The sequence below is a fragment of the Colletes gigas genome, unplaced genomic scaffold (assembly GCF_013123115.1).
Source record: "Colletes gigas isolate AHSC1104 unplaced genomic scaffold, ASM1312311v1 Colletes_gigas_Sc00007, whole genome shotgun sequence".
NCBI lineage: Eukaryota > Metazoa > Arthropoda > Insecta > Hymenoptera > Colletidae > Colletes > Colletes gigas.
In genome coordinates, this window is record NW_025106636.1 from 4,091,419 (window position 1) to 4,112,629 (window position 21,211).

Genomic DNA, 21,211 nt, shown 5'->3' on the forward strand with positions numbered 1-21,211 from the left:
TTCGACTTCCGATTAATCAACGTGCTCTCGCGAACCCAATGGATTTTTAGGAGCGTTATCTGGCCAGCTATCCGGGGATCGATTCTGAGAGGGCAGCGTTTAAGTATCGTAGACCACGGACCCATGAGTTCACAGCAGTTTCTATGCATGCATAGAAAGCTGCATCCAAAAGCAACAGTGCTTTTAAGAATAGGTCTCGAGTTAGGGGTCCCAATATTGCGGGATATTTGAAACACTGATCTCGCTTTCTGGTAACAATAGGCAGTCTCGCGACACAAATAGTAGCGATGATAGTCTATAAACCATGAATCGTCTTGGGTAAGTGTCGCGTAGTTATAGAAGAGATGAACTGAAATTTGATCAGTCCTATCTCCCCACGGATCGGAGCTCGCTCAAACTATGTTTACATCGGTATTGTCTCTCGCGCGAAAGTGCATCGGGGATACTTGCAATTGGTCCCACCGCATCGGGAGTTTAACAATACCTGATTTTTAATCCAAAATAAGTACCTAGGCTGTTACTATCAACCTAGAGTATGATCAAGGGGACACGCCCTAAAAATGTTATTACCGTAAATCCTCTCAATTGTTCAAGTTACTTTGAAAGAAACCTATCCAGTGTTCTTTCACTCTTTTCACAAGGGTCTCTCCAATGAAACCTGGAAAGCTTGAAATTCTTCGCGTCAGGAGTCTAAGAGGAGCTAAAGAAACGTCGTTCTCCGTTCCTTTTAGATCTTCTCTCGCGCGCCTTCCAAGAGTTTTGCGTAAATTTTTTCTCGCCGAGTGTCGACCGCGGCGAAAGTTACGGAAAGTTGGCCGCAAGTTTTACGCCGGCCTAGCGTAAGTTCTCGTTTGCGGAAACGCGGCATAACGATAATGTGCGGCTACACAGAGGCACCATACGTGCCAGCGAAGTGTTTATTTTCCGGTGTCATTTACTCCGCGAAAGTTGGCGTGCACGGAACCAACTGCGGGAGGTGGATGCGATTATATTCCGCGCGGGCGAGTGCAATTAGGGGAAATATACAACCGTGGAAAGGAAAAGCACGAAGCTTTTGCTGTTGTTATTCTTGTACACGCGGGCAAGATCGCTGCGCTGGCTGCACGCTCTTGTTCTGCCTGCTCGTCAAGCATATCGCTTCGGTGTTTATTCTCAGACGATCGGTTTTTTAAATCTCTTAAAAACGCACCAATTCCTTGGTCGTTGCGGCGATTCGCGTTATGGACAGTTTGTGACCTTTTAACTCGAGTGACTAGTCGGGGATGCTGGATTTCGTATCACCAAGAAGGCGAAACAATTACCCCGATTGTTCAATCACACATTGCGGATATATTATAGTTCCCTCGTTGCTATTTATTATTAAATACTTGTACCCTGCACTTGAAATATTTTCCACTTAAAACGAAAAATCGACACATGATCCATCCGGAATGTTTTAAGCAGTTCGCATTGAGTTGTAAAAAGAAAAATGGTTTATAGAAAAAGATGACTGATTGCGTTCATGAGTTACCGACCTGTGTCCGTGTTCCAGCGGAGCGTTTAGAGGAGAAAATATCGGAAAAATCGAGTCGTGCTTACCCTTACATTTGAACTTGTCGTCCCGCATCGAATCGATCTTCCGTTTCTGCACCCTCTTCGGCGACTCGCACTTAGCCCCCGACGTCTCGATGGGATGCGCGTGAAGGTAGGCGCTCAGCCATCGCAGATTGCAATCGCAGATGAACGGATTTCTTGCCAAATGTCTGCGAGAAATTGAATAATGTTTCGGTGAACTATGAGTACAGTGGGTCAAGAAATAGTTATCATCTCTGATACTAGCTTCACCAACGGAGAAACGGTGAAACACAATTGCTATATCCGTGCAGTGGTTCAACGTATCTCCGTTGGCGGCGCTAATAGCAGAGGGACTATTATATTTTGGCCCAATGTAGCGTTTGACTAGTAGCAGGGACAATTGTCTTTTGGCTAATAATTAGAATAGATCATTTGATCTTTATTAAGAAAAGTTTCAACCGTATCGGGGTGAAATTTCCATTCTTAATAAAACGCAACAGAAATGATCCGATTGTTCTCGAAAGTTTCGAATAAATATATCATCCGCTCGACTTTAGAAAAGAAATGAATGGACGTCAATCAACGGACTGTTCGGAATTTTCAGAAAGCTTCGAAACAACCGATAAAATGCACGGTGACACGCATTCGCAATTCGAGCCCGGCGTAGGCGGGGAGGGCTCGAAACGCTAAAGCCACGGTAATTTGTATAAATTAACGGTTGAACGGCGGAATACAAACAGCGTTTCAATGCTCCGTAGATTGGCGAAAGTTCCATTGGCCAGGGATCTGATGTTGTTATCGTACAGAGACAGCAGTGTCAGGCTGGTTAGATCTCGAAATAGATCGGTTCGTATGCACGATATCTCGTTGGCATTCAGCAATCTGAAAAGTTCATTTTGTCTCGTGAATTTGCACCATCTTATCACTTAGGATAGAGTTTGAAATTGGTTCAGTCGTTGCACCATTAAGCTTATTACTTTTATATAATTTAATACATTGTGTAGCATCAAGCTTAGATAATAGATTATAGAGCATGGTGATTAAAATGTAGACTATATAATATTTAATGTAGAATAGAGGGTGTAGAGCACATATAGAGCATATAGAGTACAGGTAGAGAGTATAGAGCACATATAGAGCATCTAGAGTACAGAGTAGAGGGTATATAGCACATATAGAGCAAATAGAGTACAGAGTAGAGAGTATAGAGCATATACAGATCATATAGAGTACAGAATAGAGGGTACAGAGTATATTAGAGTACTATAGTACACGTAGATAGTACACGACCGAAATTTTCTAGGAAATCTTTGCATCAACTTACAACAACTGCAGGTTTGTCAAGCCTTGGAACAGTCCACTCGGTAGTTCGGTAATTTTGTTTCCATAGAGTACACTGTAATCAAGAAACCCTCGGTTTATGGAACATCGTAATTTCAAGTAATCGCGAAATAAGTTTCAAGTATTATACGTACAGCGATTCGAGCGATTTCAATCCGTGGAACGCATCAGCCGCCACTTTCTTAATCTGATTGTTGCTGAGGTCGCTATTATAGAATATTTGCGAATTAAAAGTTATTTATCTTATATTATCTACAAAAGTTTGGAATTAATTATGAAAACTACTTACATTCTACGCAATTTTCTGTACGGAAAGAAAGCCTTCGGTGGTATTTCCGTGATGCTGTTCTGCTCTAAACGTCTGCGAATGATCGATAACAGAAGAAAGTAAATTAAAAAACGTTTACACGCACGACGACTGAATTTTTCCGCGCGGAAGTTGCCAAAAGAAACACGGTTAAACAATCGTTAAGATTATATAAATTTCAAGGCGAAAAGGCCCCGTGGGCTTCGTTAAAGCATCTTAACCGGTTTTTGCCCCGTCCTGTACATCTTTCAATAATTAATTTCAGCAAGAAGGAGACTGTTTGAACGAACTTTAACTCGAAACTTTCGAAGTTTGTTCAATCCATTTTCATAATTAGTCGGGGCCAATAAAAAACTTTCTACTTAAAATCAATCTGACACTTCGACCTCCTCAAACTCGGGTTTTAATCCTGACTTTAATCTTGTGTAACTTTCGTCCTGATTCCACTTCACGGCCAATTATAATTTCAACGGGAATTTCGAAACGTTTAAACGGAAAGAATCGATTCGCGGCGAGTTTGACACGGTTCGCCCCGGGTTTGTACCGATCGCCTCGACCGTAGTTTCACGAAACACAAGGAAACGTTTGGCAAACTCCGCGCGGGCTGGTAGGACGAAATTGCGTTTACGAACAGCTCGGTCGTGTCCTCGGGAAGGTGGGTGGGCACTTTCGTCAAAGAATTTTCCCTGCAGTCGACGATACCGTCAGCGCATCTACAGGGATGCGGGCACTGCGGTTCCGCGCTGCACTCGGAGCCTATGCGCTCAATCAGCCCCGAACACTTGAACTCGTGCTCCTGTGTGCAAAAGGGTTCGCAAGAACTTTTAGCAACGGAACTGGCGGTTCAAAACTTTCCACAACGAAGTGGCTCAACTAGGCGCAACTACAGGTGTAGGATTATTGGTGTCATCCGAAAGTTTTGGAAATGGGTCAGTGTTCTAAACCGAATCGTAGATACAGGAAACAGTTTCTGAAAATATTTCAGAGATCTGTCGGAGACAGATGTTTGAACAGTGAAATGATAAAGCGAGACATTGAGTTTAATAGTTGGATGTCTTCTGAGTCTCGTATAATGTGATTTTAAGTATCGTTTCAAACCTGTAGGTCGGCGATATTTCGATCCTTCATGTGTATAGGTGAGGCGCAACGCGTGTGTTGGCCAAGGCGTGGATACGTTTTCAAATGTCGCGACAACCAAGCTAAATGGCAGTCGCAAGAAAGTGCGTTGTCGACCAGCTTCAGCGTACGCAAATGCGACAATCCATTTAGCACTTCTTTGCCCAGCGTCGTCAGTTTGTTGTTGTTCAGCATTCTGCAACGAACAGTCGTAAAATAAATACTGGAAGCGTTCAGAGTCATAAAAATATTTAAAAAGCGTTTTGACATTGTTAACGATTGCTAAAGTACTTAAATAATTTTCAAAATTACTTACAGTATTTCTAGATCCTTTAATTCTCGAATAGATGCTTCGTCTATGCAGGTTAGCACGTTGTTGTCGAGCAGCCTGAAAATAGAAAATTAATATTTATTTACCGAAGCATCCTCGAAATTGTCTAAAATTTATCCAGTAAATGTTTCTCAGTAGTAATTAACTTATCATCGTGTCCAAATTGTAATTAAGTTTTGCACAAGGGTATCGCAGTAGGAAAACTAAGAAGAAAACGTTGAAAATTATTAATTAAAGACAAGGATCAAACAGGTAGTAAAGCAGAAACGAGCTTGAAAATGTTCACTTTATATTACGGTAGAACTTTCTTTTTACGTCAGTCAAGAAACGAAAATTAAAGCGGAATTAATTCTGCTCTCTTCAACGTGTCTGACCAACGTTGATCGTACTACTTGGAGAACTATACGTTGATCTATACTACTAGACTGAACTTTCTTATTTCCCTTGTAGAATTCTGATTACAATCGCGAACAAAATTACAACTTCTCGTTCTCAATTAACGTTTTTAAGCGTACTTACAAGTATTTTAGGGACGAAATTCCTCTTAAAGTTTTTGGTCCAATCGTAGCAATTTGATTGTGACTAAGGTCCCTGAAAACAAATAAAAAATGGTCCTCGTAGTAGGAAAATTCATCGTGATACAATTATTATAATATATTTTTATTTTATCGCGATCCCTCTCAACAATAAAATATTTTTAACAAGCTCCTAAAATAGAATCTAATTATTTTTCAGATTAATATTTAAAACTTGTTTTTTTTTTTTATACAACATCTCGTTTATTAATTAAAAATTGTACACACTGTTCGTTAAAACGAGAGAAAAATAAACGCGAACAAAAATTGGCCCGAAACTCGTGAACATCGTACAAACTTATTATCAGAAGTTAGACGAGTTTGTCCATCAAGAATAGCTATTAATTCTTACTTCTGTAATTTGAACGCGGTGTAATGACCACTGTCACGTCGATTATAAGATGGAATGGTTCGAGGAAACCCTGAAAGAGATCATCGATCAATTATGGTTCGTGGTAATAGTCGGTACGACGACCTCTCTCGAACTTTTCTTTCCTATAGCTGAAAGGTCGGTTTTCAATGGACAACGACACCGATGTGTAGCCCACTTTGATGCAGTTGGTCTCGAGTTCGTTCCACATTCGCGATAAATTATTCAAAAACTTGTCGAGTGTCGGCTCGGGCCTTTGGATGCTTCTCTAGGAAATTCTCCCCGGGTACAGTCGTCAATTCACATGTGACCGCGTGCACGTGCATCGGTCACGTGGTTGGCTATGGATTTCCTTAAGGTTTCACGGGGTCGTTACACGAGTAACGAGTGACCATTTCCACGGGCTCACGTGACACGTCGGTTTCCACGAACCCCTAGCCTCGTTTCAACGTTTACCGCAGCTTCGAGGTGTCCTGAATATTCAGTTGGCCGGGGGACGCGTGAAAATTTTCTGGAATTGTATATGCGTGCATCCTCGATTCCACGGTTAATTCTTGGTGCACCTGATACTCTCTTTCACGGAGAAAATTGAAACAAACCGCGTGCAATTACGTCTACGCAAATAAACACCTCGTTCGAATATACAAACAGGGTTCTACGTAATTTAATTCTAAATTAAATAAAATATATCAACAGGGTGGACGAACACTTGGTACACTGAATTTAGTTTGATAAAAAATTAAGAGAAGACATTTGTAACGACTCGAATTATAAGATTTATAACAACAGTAAGGGACATTACTGTACCAGCTGTGAACACGAGAATGGACACAGTGGTATCGGTGTTCCCGCGTTCAACGCGACATTAAATCTTTCTCTGGGAAGGCAAGGCATGGCTCGATCACATTCCCCTGCCATAATTTCCTCCAAACGAAACAGCGTGCATAATGCATGGCAACGCGATGGTTTTCCCGTGGCGATCCTCGGGTCCACGGCGAGAGTCAGTCACGATAATGGATTCTCCGCTAAACCGGGGGTTCATTTAAATAGATTGCGTTACGTCTCGCGTGGCGAGATCCTCGAGACTCTCTTCCTCGATGCACGAGTTAACCAGACGTTCCGCGATGATAGGTTAGAGGTCCCGGTGCTCGGTTCACCGTTGACCATCCATTGGCTCCGAGACCCGCGCAGCCTGTAATTATGTCCGCCGGAGAGACCACGGACGGGAACATCTCGACGAGACGAGGACGAGAAACAAAAATAGGAAACAGAGACCACGGGAGCGAGAGAGATCTAGGACGGAACGACCAGAGAGAGAGAGAGAGAGAGACCCGAAAAGCCACGGTATTCCTGAACCCCCGAGAGCCGCGAACATACGGCAAGAAACGGCAGATTTAGACTCCTGCTTACCGGAGCCAATCCTGAAAGCAATTACCGAATTTCGACCACGTAGACATGCCAGGAACAAAAGGAAAGACAGGCTTTTAGTGCTGCCAGTTTCATTTGGGACCGCTGTTGCACCGCTGGATCATGATAAGTTCCTAATTTGAACGGGCAATTTGGTACGGCCGCGAGTGGAATGTTTCTATTGATAGCGATGCAGGGGTATTGCACAGGATTGAACCTATTTTTCTCGTTGGGGTTGTCAGACCCCACGGCTCGGCTCGATTATACAGGAAATACGTGCGTCACTAGCAGACGCAACAGCATCCTTTATTCCTGCTCGTCGGACATTTTAATTTTGGGGCTTATTTTTTTTTTTACGTAACCTCTTCTTGCATACACGCGTACGCGTCAGCTCGATATTTCTGTTGTAAAATCCAAAATAAATGATGGGGGTAAACAACAGAAATTAGCCCCCAACCGATGGGTGAGGGTGTTAGGCAAGAAAAATGACGTAGGTTGGTAAAAGAAATCGTGAGACTAACTAAACACAATAGTGGTGGGAGTTTCCTGAGCGTCCTCTGGCGGCCAATTGATTTTGTACCGATCGAACGTAAAAAGAAACCAGAGTAGTATGAAATCTCGAAAATAAAATCCTCATCGCCCCCCACACCGACAATGGCCGCGCGAGATTGCATCGAACCTATTTTTTTTTCGTCGGATATTTTCATCCATTGGTATTTTTGCGCAGTAAATTTGGTAGAATTTCAATAATTTCCCGCGCGCGACGAGACCGACAGATTAAACTCCCACCGCGCTCCAGCCAATCCAGAAAGCAATTACCGAATTTCGACGTGGCCGCTCCTTCGCTCGAAACTAACAAAAGGATCTCCTGGACCTCGTCTCTCTCGCGTCTCTGCCCCGCTCGATTCCGAATGTTGCTGCCACTGTGCTTTGTGCGCGCGCGATAAGAGTCGGATGAAACTAAACCGGATTGATAGCGTCGGGGATCATAAGAGCCATTCGTCCAACACAGCTCCTCCGTCTCGAGACTTAATTTCCGTTTACTTGCGGTCCTCTCAAAAATCCTGGACCTCTCAGGATACAAATTTATATAGATCATAATTTCATTTTCACTATGATCATTGAGAGTTTACTACAGGGTCAGAAATTTCCTCAAAAAAAACGGGGGTTCCTAGATAATTTCCAGAGCACCATTCTCCGTCGTATTTATAACAGAATGTTGGGTAAGCAATTATGGAGCTTAGGTATTCATGCTCGGGCCGTAAATCAGGTGTTTCTATACAGTAACTGCGACTATCCGTAGTAAGCAGCGTTATCTATTGTATGGGGCCACTGAAAATTTCATTGAAATTCCCTTATCTAGGCAATTGTCGTCTTTTGTTTATTGTACCCGGTGTAATGTGAAATTTCGCGATACTCTGATCGGGGGAATATTTCTGGAAGAAAATGAAAAAATTGAGAGCTGAACATATAGGACCTAGCAATCAGTGCGTCGCGAGTTGTTTGAAAATTGGCGGGCTGGAATCGATACTCTCCGCGAGTAATGGCGATAGGAAATAATATCTCGTTTGGCCGTTCAGCGGGCATCGAACCTGGGCGTCTTACGCGACGAAACGATACGCGGCCGTAAATTTTCGCGGCCGCGAATCGCAAGACAGTCCACGTCCCCGATGCGTTTCGTTGCTTAAATCACCGCAACACCAGGTTGTCAAAGCGACGGGGGGAACCGTTTGTCCCGGTTATTATCGGCTTAAGTGTACAGCGAACAAATGTTATTGCCTCGTAAATACAAGCTTGTACGTTCGCAAGCGGGTTCGAGGTATCGCGTTTCGAGCGGCGCAATATGCTCACACGACGGAGTGATACTAATCAGCCGAGTGTCCGCGCCCCTTTCCATTGTGTCAAACCATTTATTACCGGCGAGTTTCATCCTCTTACCACCTCGAAACAGCTTTCTACGTTTGCGCGATGGGTTAATCACACGTTTCGTCGCCAACGGCCTCTTAGCGACGCTGTGAAAACAATCCCGGGGATCGAAGGCGACGTTATCTGAATCGAACAGTCTTTGTCCCGTAACGAATGACTCAACCGGGGTGGGCAGATCGAGAATTCGGTGCTGGGATACGCTGGCGTTACAGTCACCTCTGAAATTTTAGGCGTATCCATTTTTTTATATAACATTTTACTTGAAATTGAGGCTACCTCGTGCAAATGCTGATACACCTTCGTTATTTGGCAACTACTTTTAGTTTAACAAGACAAATTAGGAGTGTTCAACGTCTGGAATATGTCATCTTGCGACTTCCCCTCCCAGATAAGAAATTGTTCGACGACCATTTGAGTAGTGTCTAGCAGATGTCATATAGCGAGATTATGGAAGCTGTAGATAGCAAGGACATAGTACCCCGGGGTACAAGGCGTTAATACTTCAGGAATGACTAGGTCTGATCCTGTTTGGCCACTACCACTTAGTAAATCAAACTAATCCCGAGGTTCAAGCGATTAGCGCCCTTCAGAACCGATTGCTCGATAATGGCGCGATATCGTTGGGATGCCCGACGTCTGGGAAATGTCATTTTGGATCCTTCAGCCTCGCGGACAAGGTGTTCGATAAGCGTTCGAGCAATGCACTTGACTAGAACCAGATGGCGAGCAAAATCCGACCGGGGATCGCGATGAAAGGCATTCGACACGGCTGTCGTGTTTTCGCGTCGCGAATTTGTTCGAGACGCGCGGCCTGGCGTTCGTGAAAGTCCATACCCGGCCTGCGACTCGTCACTGTAATACAGGACACGGAGGTTATCGCATAAACTTTTCAGACGATGACCTACATACCACCCACACGTACGCGTACACGCGGAACTGCACGGGTTTGGTTTGCGAGACCCGTTGTGCTAGCTTCTCCTCCCCACCCCCCACACAGATCGAATCTAACTTTTCTGCTTAGAGTTACCCCCTTTTTTTTAAGTTGGTCGATTGCTCTACTTTTTAATCCTTTGCACTCCGAATTATATTTCAATTTTTTTGCTAGGAGCTCCCAACGCTTTTGAAATTTACGTTAAGTAAAAAATAGGGCAATTGAAATAAATAGAAGAACAAGCAAATTTAATTAAATATCTGTTTTATGTAAATTATTGTTGACAAAGGAGCTTCCGAGATAAAAACTGTTGTCGAGTCCATTTCGAAGTTCCATTTTTTAAAACAACCTACAGCTGTCTGTAAACCGTAATCTCGAAGCAATAGTCTCCGCACATGTTATATGCCCCTAACATCAGTGGAGGTATAGTGTGTCAAGGGATAGGAGTTACAAATCGTTGACATAGTTCTCTTCGAAACTTAAGATCTAAACTTCCAAAGTATGTCGATAAGATAATTGTACATTACTGGTATGAGTTTTTCCATACGAACAAAACAATGATTGCACAGGTAGCCTACTCTCTGCTGCACTCGCCACATCATAGGAAATGCTGCTATAGCAGTGGTAATTCTATCGCTAGGCCACCAATGACACCAATGACCAATACGACTAACTAACTCTGAATCTTAATCCAACCTAGTGAAGAGGTGGATAAAAGACTTGGAAACTTCGCTGTGTTCGAAAGGGCATACGCGACTTCCGTGTAGAGGATGCTCTATGGTATAGACCCCTAACTACTGTGGGTACATTAAAGTCGTTGACATAGTTCTTTTCGAAAGTTAAGATCCAAACTTTCACAGTACGTCGACAGAGTACGATTCTAACAAGGATCAAGAAAACAAACTGACTTTTCCACACGAACGAGACGACGAATATCGAACGATCCTCCAGTTCGTTACAGCTTCTGCGAGGAACAATAAATCCCATCCATCTTGATCAATGATCGAACTTCGATGACCCCAAGGATCGCCAGGAAGATCGAGCGTCGAAGTTAAAGAATGAGATATCACGCGGGGGCTTCTATTCCTCGAACGTTCTTCCCGATCTTGAATCTTAATCGACCGGATCCAGCTCGGTATCCAAACGAAGGTGGCAAAAGGAATAAAAGACCGTAGGAGTCTCTGTTGCGATCGAGAGGGCACATGGCGGCTTCCGTGTCGAGGATGCTCGGTGGCTGCCACTCGAGGAGTCGGAAAGCAAGCTGCCGGTAAAAAGAAAGGTCCCTTTTTCTTGTCGAGGCCGACAGGGACGTCTCGGCAGAGGGAGACGAGAAGGCCGAAAGGCGAAACAAAGGAAGAGAGAAAGAGAGGCGGGAAATTGAGATGGACCATCCATCATCCTGCGAAGTGGCCAGACGAGGCTCGAAAGTTCCCCGTGACTCGAGGCCTTCCGCTCTGCCCTCGGACACGTAACCTACAGTTTCTGATGATAAGGCCCGGGATCAGCCAGCTTACAAAAGGACGTATTATGTTGCGAGCTTCGGCGCGGTTCTCACGGGCATTCGGACGTCTGATAATCCTTCATCTGCCGTGGATAAGTCGATGCCCTGGTAAGAAACGAGAGAAGGCCAACGTGCCCCAGAGTGAGAGGTGGGAGAGGGGTGTTGCTTGCTCGAGTGATGGAACTGTTTGGTATCTTGGACGCCTACGATCCGTAATTTTAGGGTAGTCGCTCAACCATTAATTAATTTATACATTGATGAATGATACCTCCGTGTTTACGCGGTACACTATTATTATTATCGAACGTCTTTATTGAAAATATAGGTACACTATACATTTATTTCCACAATGGTGAAGCTCATCTTGCTATTTAATGTAAATATCAATTCTTATTTGAGAGGGATCGCAAACACACAGATTCTTAATCTCCCCACGGAATTATTTGCCATTTGCTTTTATAGGCGTCGTTAACGTTGGGAGCATAATTGAATTTTATTCTGCAATACTCACAGGCGTTTTAAGTTCATCATGTTGCTGAAGAGGAGGTCTGGGAGGTGACGTATCTGATTATTGTTGAGACGCAGCTTCTCGACGCCGACTAAATCTTGGAAGGCACCTCTCTCGATGGTGTGAATCTGATTATTCGATAGCCAACTATAAAGAGAACGATCGAGTCAAAATAACAAAAAATAAACTTTTCGTGAGTTGGACGAGAATCCAAGCTTCCTCTTCGAAACAATATATCTTTTTTTTTTTATCGAATTCGACGTAATCTCGCGAACTTTTCGTTCCCCCATGAGTTCTACCAAAACAGTCAGGGCCGACCATAACTGGCTTCGTTACTTAACGGACAGATTGCTCGTCTACTCACAGAACGTGAAGCGTGGCCATGTCCTCGAAGTCCGTCTTGAATATCACCGAGATATTGTTCCCCTGGAGGTCCCTGAAACAAAGAGGAAAACAAATTAATTTCGCAAGTCGCTCAGCGGCGCGGGTCGATGGTATCTACGTCGTGAAATTGTAATCTCCTTCTTTCGAAAAGTCTCTTAAAAATGTACTCGTCGGAGCGTGTTTCGCGAGATACAAGAGGGGAGCCGTCCTTCGCGGTGCTTAACTAATTTCATTTCGTTTCAAGCACGGTCGTATTGCAGCATTCACCATGTTTTTATATGAAACCACGATCTTTTTTGATTTTTTTCGCATTTATTATAACAAATAAATAACATTAATATTGTAAGTACACGAGTATAATGACGAAGTATCCTGTACACTAACGGAGGCAGAAGATCGAAACGAGAAATTTCTTAATTTCATTTTAACAGCCACCCACTCGACTTTTACCCTCCCACCATTTGTGCCACCCCAAACCATTTGGTTCGCTCGGAGCGCCACTCGTAGTATTTATTTGCCGCGAATAAGTATTTCTGTTTCCCGTCCTCGCAAATATTTGTCTCGCGCAAAAGGGAACTGTAGCACAAAGAGCGACCTACGGAGAATTTTATCGCGAGCCCCTCTTTTTTTTCTCCCTCTCGCTCGACGAACGCTATGTCGTCGTTTACGCGCCCGCCAAAGCGACCCCAGCAACGCTTCGACTGCGTAATGAGTCCATCGGGCCGTGAATCGGAATTCGTCGAGCGATGGTTTATCGAACGGTTTCGCGCGTTATATTCGTGTATTTATTTCAAACCGACGCGAAACTACCCCGTACAGGGTGTTCCTATAAACTGGGACAGGTTTTTTCAAGCGAAAATACAATTTACAGAGAGGAGTCGCCGCGATACGACACATCGCTTTAACACCATTTTGATCGAAGGAAATGATTACTTAAACAACACGAAACGCAGGCTTATTTGTATTAAATTAAATAAGATTTCTACTCGATCGAACCAAAAAAAGGATGAGAGTAGAAATAAATAGATTCTGAATTTTGTATTCATAATATTGGCGAGCAAAGGGGAGATTTAAGAAAAGAGTCTTGCTAAATGAAAAATTTCATTTTACGCGACTCCCCCTTCCTACTCGTGACACGGGGGTCGTGCTCCCAACTTTAGAAAACACTGGCCTGGGAGCAGGGGATTCATGCTGCAGCAGCACACTTTGGCGTTCGAACGCACAACAGAAAATATCTCAAACCGCGCGTTTTCCTTCCACTTTTCCGAGAAAAGGCCGCTTTGGTGTTCCCGTAGCTGCACAATTATTCCACCGGGAGCGCGAAGCGCAACGACAATATCCAGCGGCAGAAACAAGAGGTGAAAAAGAACGATCCGAAACGCGGCCGCCACGGTGAAATTAAAATCTCACGCAAGGCTTAAAAGGGCCGCTAAAAACAGTCCTCCGTCTCGTTTCGTCGTTGAACCGGGAGTGTCGGGGAAACGAAAACGAGGAAATAATTTACGTTCCTCGTCGTTGTCGTCGCTGGCCCAAGAAGAAAACGAGTATCAAAAAAGGAAGAAAGAAAAAAAACAAAAAAACGAAAAAAAAAGAGAACGAAGGAAGGCTGCGAAAGAATTCGTACGAAGAGAAGTCGAGCGAGTAGGCTTGCCTCGTTACTCGTTCCTACGTCTGGCGCTTTTTTGTCAGGTAAAAAAGTTCCCCGAGGAAAAAGGAACCAATTTAATAAGGCCTTAATAACTTGCCCGGACCGGGCTGCAGACGGCTGTGTTTGACGGCTACCCCTCTCTCGATCTTCCTCCGCCGCGGGAAGAGCAAATTCACGCTTCCTAGTTACCGAGTGCCAGCATCGGGACAATGATATTCGAGTCACTGTCGAGACTTAACCTCTCGATCGAGGATTTTCCGAATTAGATGCTACTCTAATCATTCGGAAGATAAGATTGCACCGTTTGAATAGAGGCACTGTCGACTCGTCACATTTCCCCGTATTAGTGAAATCTCAACGCGAGTCACAAATGACTCCGGCACAGGTTGCACAAGTGCAATACTCAACAGTGTTAAGGAAACAACTGTAGAAGTATTCAGAAGGAACAAGTGATATTGATAATGAAGACAAGGATGCAATTATTAGCTGAGAATAGAGTCCTGGAAGCAGTTTCAAGTTTTACATAAAAATGTCAATGTCATTGTACATTGTGCATCATTCGAGTAATTAAAGTTACAAGTGTAAAAGGAAAACGGGGGCAACAGCAGCAAATTGAAAGATCGAATCACAGACACTCGGGTCAAGTGAGCCAATCGCGCCATCGCGTTTGTCGACAGAGTCACTTCGAAAAAAAAAAGGTGGTGCACGGGACCAGAGTATTTAAAATGCATGCCCCGAGCATCTAGTCGATAGAGACGAGCGTGCTGATAGCCAATCCTCTTGATAATCGTCAAATGAAAAAAACGTGTTTTCCCGGTAGGTAAACACGAACGCGAATAAAAAAAAAAAAAAAAAAAAAAAAAAGAAGAAAAAAACAAAATAGGAATCTGTGAAAACCAGCGCCACGGTTACGCGGCATCGATCAACGCTTGTTTTCCGCGTCTGCTCTCGGGGAACGGCGTGACTTTTCGCTCGTCCCGTGTATGAAGAGGGTCGTGCGACACGGGGCTGAAAACCGGCGCGGAAAAGGGCAACGCAAACTTTCCACTCCTCGTTCCGCCATGCTTTTCAATCTCGCGCCGCGGAAAACGTTGCCCGGGAAAAATCGTCTGGCGGACTTTTTAATCGACTCTCTGATTTCCCCCCCCCCCAAATGGAACAAAATCTCACGTCATAGTTCGTGCACGGCACAGTGACAATGATATACGTGATTTTACCATTAGAATATCTCGAACAACTCGTACACATTGATATCTTTCGTTGTCATAACAAAATTTAATCATCTGGGAATTAAAATATTGCAAATAGAACTTTCATTACGCTTGAAATCAACCGATAGTAAACAAAAATTCGTTATCAATATTTGTACGGCTTCGGAAAGAATAATCCTTTTCATTAAACCTGCAATTCGTTCGTCCGCCAATGGCCAAGATATAGAAAATATTTGCCGATTTATCGATAAGCGTACGATCTAAATTGACGCTGTATCGTCTTCGTTCACGGCAACGAAATAATCACGCTCCGCTCGACAGAAGCGTCGGAGACGTCGTTCGCAGATCGAGGAACGATCGATCGCGTTATCGAATCGGGAGCAGCCAAGCCTAGTCGCATAATCCACTTTATCGTCGATTCGATTAGCCCTGAACGAGGTGAAACGAGCGCGGTTGGCAGCGGCTAACGAAGCCAATACGAAGAATACGACGTCGTCGCGTTATCATCTTTACGCCGTGTCCTTCCGAGACGTCATTCAAATGCCTCGAAGTAGGCAGCGATTATCGCGACATCCATTACAAGACAGTGGAACGGTGATCCGTCACGCGAGAAAACGTATAGAGTTACGCTTTAACGATAAGAAGGATCGCCTTTCCTCAAAATAAACCTAAACCTGTCCTGGGACTTCATCCCGGTTCCACAATTTTAACTCCAACCATTCACGAGTGACGTTCGCGAGTGTCGAGGCGTTTATCGCACTTTTCCTTTCGGATAATAGCTCTGGCGTCGATGTACAGTATTACCTCTCTTGTTGCAACGAAATCGGGACGTTTTGTAAAAATAAACTTTGCTCGTGTGACACGTTTTATTCGGGAAAACAATTCTTGCCATTTTTTATCTGCAATAAAGCACTCGAGGATGATTCAGTTAGTCTGTAGAGAATTTTTAAAGAGGATTCGATGATCCCACTGTAATTAGTTCTCCGGTATCGTGAAAGAGGACGTTCGAGAACGTGTGAGCGAAATGAATTGGCCGCTGAAGGCCACCGCGTAGCCACCCCCCACCATACCGTCGTTAGTCTACGCCCATTGTATCCTTTATCTATCCCCACCACTCTAAGAAACCCTCAGTCTTTTAAGAACAGCGACAGGTAATGATCCTGCAAGACAGCTGGTCATTTCTGACGCCATTCATGGCTGGGAAAGTAGCCTGTAGCGTTAGGTGTTGATTTTCGTTTCACTTCCGTTTATAGCATAATAGCAGAAGACTCTCAGGATAGAATAATAAATTCAAGTCAGAGAACAGCGCTGGAAATCTTTGAAAGAAGCTTCGTTCAACATTAACGCGACCTGTTTTTCTTTCCAGCGCGCTGTTATCTGACGATACACAAGCCTTTTTTCCCCTCCCGCATATTTCTCTTTAATGTACCGTGAAAACTTTTTTAACTCAGTTACGGGAGTTGTAATGGAAGCGAGCTTCAAGCTTTGCATACTTTAGTTTCAATATACCTCCTTTTTTTTTTACGGTTTTTAATGTCATTGGAAATTCCATTTGATCCTTCAACGAGTTTCTAATAACGCTGAATTACCACCTCGCGCAAAGGTGAAGCATGTTTTTCGTGGATTTATTATTACCGTCGAGGATAAACATTTTTATGCAACCGTGTCAGCGTATCGCTCCAAAGACTGATTCAATTTTCTAGCCAGAATTTTTACTCCTCTTCCCGTTAACCGGCCGGGAATATTGAACTCGGAACTTTTTAACAGACTCAAAACTTTCGCCTTAACACCTATAACTCGACCCTTAAAAAATCTGTTTAAAACTTATTAGGCGTTAATGAGGGTCTTAAACTATCTTCATTATTCAAGGGGAGTCTGCTTCTCAGGAACCTTTTACATACTACTAAAGTGATCTTACATACAAAAAAAAAAGGAAAAAAAATGGTAGATATTCTTTTGACTATTTGAGTGTTGGAATATTTACAATTTTCAGAGAATTTGCAATGTTTAGAATATCTAGAGCATGAGGGCTCTATGTTCTGTATCAGTCCTCTGTTTCGTATAATACGAATTCTCACAACAGAACATTTGTTCACCATATAACGAATAGTTATTTTTTAATACAATCGAATAGTTAAAATCTCTTCGTTGTACGGTTTCGAACGCCATCGTTAGTCTCAGCCCCCGCCTCCTTAATGAGAGTCGTACTACGGCAACGACTTTCAACCAATACCTTCCCAGAAGTCTTAGGCCCCACTGTACCAACCATCGGCTTCCACGAACCGTAAGATGCAGTCACCGCATCGCGTAAATTCAGAAAGTGCTAATAACCCAGTCACGTCCGTGGCCGGGCGGATAGAAATACCCCCGATCGCCTCAGTTAAATTTATCAATCCCTAAAAACCGATACACGGGCGATTCTACGTAAAGCGAACGACCCGTTGGTCCGTGGGACGTGGCGATTCGTGCGGGCCATCGTTACGCCAACGGTTCATAGTCGTCGATGGCATCGTCCACGATGAAATATAGGAGTTCACGGGCCAGGCCATCAGCTCTCGCAGGAGGGACGGCCGTTTCGTTCGGTCGACAGATTTGTGCTTCCAGGAACGGTAATGCGGCTTTCCGCGGTGGTCCCTGGCTGCTGTGTTCAATTAAAGCGGCTCGCCATCTTCTCGACCAGTGATAATGGCTATCGCCCCGTGTTATCGTCCCCGACGCGACATACCTTTGGTTATTAAATCGGATCGAGCACCGGCTCCTACCTTTTTGCCACGTCCACCGTGCGATTTTAATTATGCGATAGGAAATTAATTCTCTGGCCCCGAGGCAAACCGTTTTGCTGCTCGCGATTTTTTTCTTTAAAGAAATTATTAACTGTTTTAATCTACAATTTTGCGTACACACTCATTAGCGTTCGAGGAAAGTAAAAATTTTTAGGTGACAACAAAATTAATGTTCAAAAAGTAAACCGCGATAGCTATAGTAATATTCGTTCTGATCAAAAGTTAAGAAATTGAAAATGATATGTCGTTCGTAAAATTATCTTTATATTTCGTATCAGAATCTTTATACCTCGATGTAAGGGGAATTCCCCGTCCCGTTTCGTCGTTATCGCAGCGATAGGTAATTAATTTTCTGGCGCGAGGCGGCGAGAACCGCTTTGCCGCTCGCGGAGAAGTTAAAGCGGATCATGAGATGCTAATTGAAGCGGGACAGTGAGCGGGAATCGAGTAATGCGAAGAATGTTCGCAGTTTACGTGGCGGATTATGCGTTGAAGGAACTGGGTTGGTGATATTGAGTAGCTGAAACGCGACGGAGCCGGGATGCTCGCGGGAAATATGCGAATTATTAAGAGTTGCGACGTAAATTATCTGCGAAAAAATCCTTGATGTAATTGAACATCTGGAGCATTCAAAACATTCAAAGCAGTTAATATATACGGAGCTTCCAGATAATTCATAACCTGTAGAGCATATAGAGCACTCAGAATACATATAATTCCCAGAGAATTCACTCTATAGAGTGCCTAGAATATTCAGAATATCCAGTGCATCTAGAGCAATCAGAATATCCAGAATTTCCAGAGAATTCACGCTTTCTAGAGCATCGAGAGAATTCACAATCTCTAGAATATCTAAAGCACTCAGAACACCCAGAATTTCCAGAGAATTCACGCTCTCTAGAGCATCGAGAGAATTCACAATCTCTAGAATATCTAAAGCACTCAGAGCACCCAGAATTTCCAGAAAATTCACGCTCTCTAGAGCATCGAGAGAATTCACAATCTCTAGAATATCTAGAGCACTTAGAACACCCAGAATTCCCAGGGAATTCACAATCTCTAGAGCATGTAGAGCACTCTGGCGGGCAGACGGTAAAAGGCGTTAAGAACGAGGGGGAATTTCGATGGAAGAATGATCGTTACGAATTGCCTTCGCTGCGGGTCGCGTATCGGCGGCGAATCTGCGATTCGGGTTGATACACCTTTTCCCCGTTGATTCAATTCGCCGGCTACAATGACGTCCGCCGGAAATCCAATCGTGTACCGGGGTGGAGGCACATTTTCATCGTCCCGCGCACTTTTGACAGGCGGCTCACGTGCTGACTAACGAAATTACTTTTCGCGTCGTCGGGACATCCGCTTAAATACGTTTCCATGGGTTTCCACGGCCGGAACCGGGCCTGGTAAATCTGCTAGGACGGCCTACGAAGGAAGGAAGTCCAGAGGAGGTGGCGGGGCGAGGGAGGGCGAAGCCGAAGATGAGGGGTTGGGCGACGCGGCGACGTCCAGGAATAAGGTTGTGGGATCGGGAAAATAATGACTCCGCCCTGTTCCGTTCCGCACAATTTTATTGTTGCTGTCGTACAACGACGTGACTCGTGGTGCGGGTTACGCTCGACTCTCTGGTACGATCATCGCCACCGTACCAAGAGGCCTTCAAAAACAAAAGACGGTCAGAGACGACGACAACGGCTTTTCGGCTCACGCGGCTCTGGTCGTCTCGTGTGCAACCATCGTCTCGTGTGCAACCATACATTGTAGCGGCTTCGAACGGCTAAGGCGTATGTGGTGCCTTGGCCGCCACACTACCCCCCTGCCAGTAATTGGCACAATTACGAAAAATTGACCGACTACATTACCACTACCATTTACTCTATTATATAAAATACGTTATCCTAACTAAGATTTACATTACAGTATTTGAACAGAGTTGAAAAAAAAAGGAATTTACATGGAGTTTAATATATAATACGTAATACCTAAAAATACATGAAAGTACATAAAAGTGATGGATAAAAATAAATGGTATATGATACTTATTATAATAATGCGCAAGCCTTAAGTACTACCGCGTAATTTGAAATCGATCGGGAAAACGTACGCGTCTACCTGAACGCGTAACACGTTGCTGTATAACCGGCGCATTGTCAGGTACGTTTGTTTGTGTGACCGGCTGATTTTCTATGCTCACGGGATCCGGTCTGTTTTCTGCTAGCATATAAGCAGGCTTTAGCCTTTCAATTGATATATTTATTTCCTTACCTCTAATGTTTATTGTAAATGTTTTTTTCGCCTCGGCGCACTACGGCGTATGGACCTTCATAAGCGGGTTGTAAAATAGTTTTGGCTGAATCTGTTCGGATGAAAACATGTGTTGAACTGCTAAGATCTTTGAAAACGAATGTACGATTAACGGAATGGCGTGATGCATTAGAGGGACTCAATTTAGAAAAATGGTTGCGTAGTCTATTAGTAAAATCGGAAGCATTTTCTGTGCCTTCCGCTGAATGCGAAGACAAGAACTCTCCCGGTAATCTTAATGGCTCGCCATAAACTAATTCCGCTGAGGTAGCGCCGAGGTCTTCTTTCCAGGCGGAACGAATACCGAGTAGAACCGTCGGAAGTATTTCTGTCCACCTGTCGGATCCGTGGCACCTTATAGCCGACTTGAGCTGTCGGTGAAAACGCTCTACCATCCCATTGGCCGCTGGGTGATACGCCGTTGTGCGAAGGCGTGTGGATCCAATTAAATTGTTCAGCGCAAAAAATAATTTGGATTCGAACTGCCTACCCTGATCGGTGGTAATCCGTACGGGAGCACCAAACCGCGCTACCCAACCGTCATAAAAGGTTCGAGCTACGGTTTGGGCCTCCTGATCGACCATGGGGAAGGCTTCCGGCCACCGCGTATATCTGTCTACACAGGTCAGACAATACCTGAAACCTTCGGACACCGGTAAAATTACTATGTCTAAATGAATGTGTTCGAATCGCGCAGAAGGTTTAACAAATGTAGCCAATGGTGCAGTCACATGACGGGAAATTTTTGATCTTTGGCACGGTATACAGCAACGTGTCCACGTGCGAACATCTCTTTTAATCGACGGCCAAACATAACGTTGCGTTATGAGCTTGATCGTCGCGTTAATACCTGGATGTGATAATACATGTAACATATTAAAAACTGCGCGTCGGAAAGGAGGGGTGACATAAGGTCTTACATTCTTAGTCGAAATATCGCAAAAAATTTCGGAAGACGTGCCAGGCAACGAGACTTTGCGTAATTGCAGGCTAGATTCGCTATTCAACAACCGCTGC

The 21,211-nt window shown here is 44.0% G+C and overlaps 1 protein-coding gene across 1 annotated transcript in view; it reads right to left on the minus strand.

Moving 5' to 3' along the window:
- The window catches only part of LOC122396106 (protein slit), a 385,949-nt gene that overhangs the window by 12,473 nt on the left and 352,265 nt on the right, over nucleotides 1-21,211 (minus strand). The window contains exons 2-12 of the mRNA XM_043394233.1: nucleotides 12,232-12,303; nucleotides 11,943-12,014; nucleotides 5,169-5,240; nucleotides 4,635-4,706; nucleotides 4,301-4,514; nucleotides 3,835-3,998; nucleotides 3,185-3,256; nucleotides 3,030-3,101; nucleotides 2,879-2,950; nucleotides 2,293-2,436; nucleotides 1,579-1,742 (exon numbers count right to left, since the gene is read on the minus strand). Coding sequence (XP_043250168.1) covers nucleotides 1,579-1,742; nucleotides 2,293-2,436; nucleotides 2,879-2,950; nucleotides 3,030-3,101; nucleotides 3,185-3,256; nucleotides 3,835-3,998; nucleotides 4,301-4,514; nucleotides 4,635-4,706; nucleotides 5,169-5,240; nucleotides 11,943-12,014; nucleotides 12,232-12,303 — 1,190 coding nt within the window. The remainder of the gene's footprint in view (nucleotides 1-1,578; nucleotides 1,743-2,292; nucleotides 2,437-2,878; nucleotides 2,951-3,029; nucleotides 3,102-3,184; nucleotides 3,257-3,834; nucleotides 3,999-4,300; nucleotides 4,515-4,634; nucleotides 4,707-5,168; nucleotides 5,241-11,942; nucleotides 12,015-12,231; nucleotides 12,304-21,211) is intronic.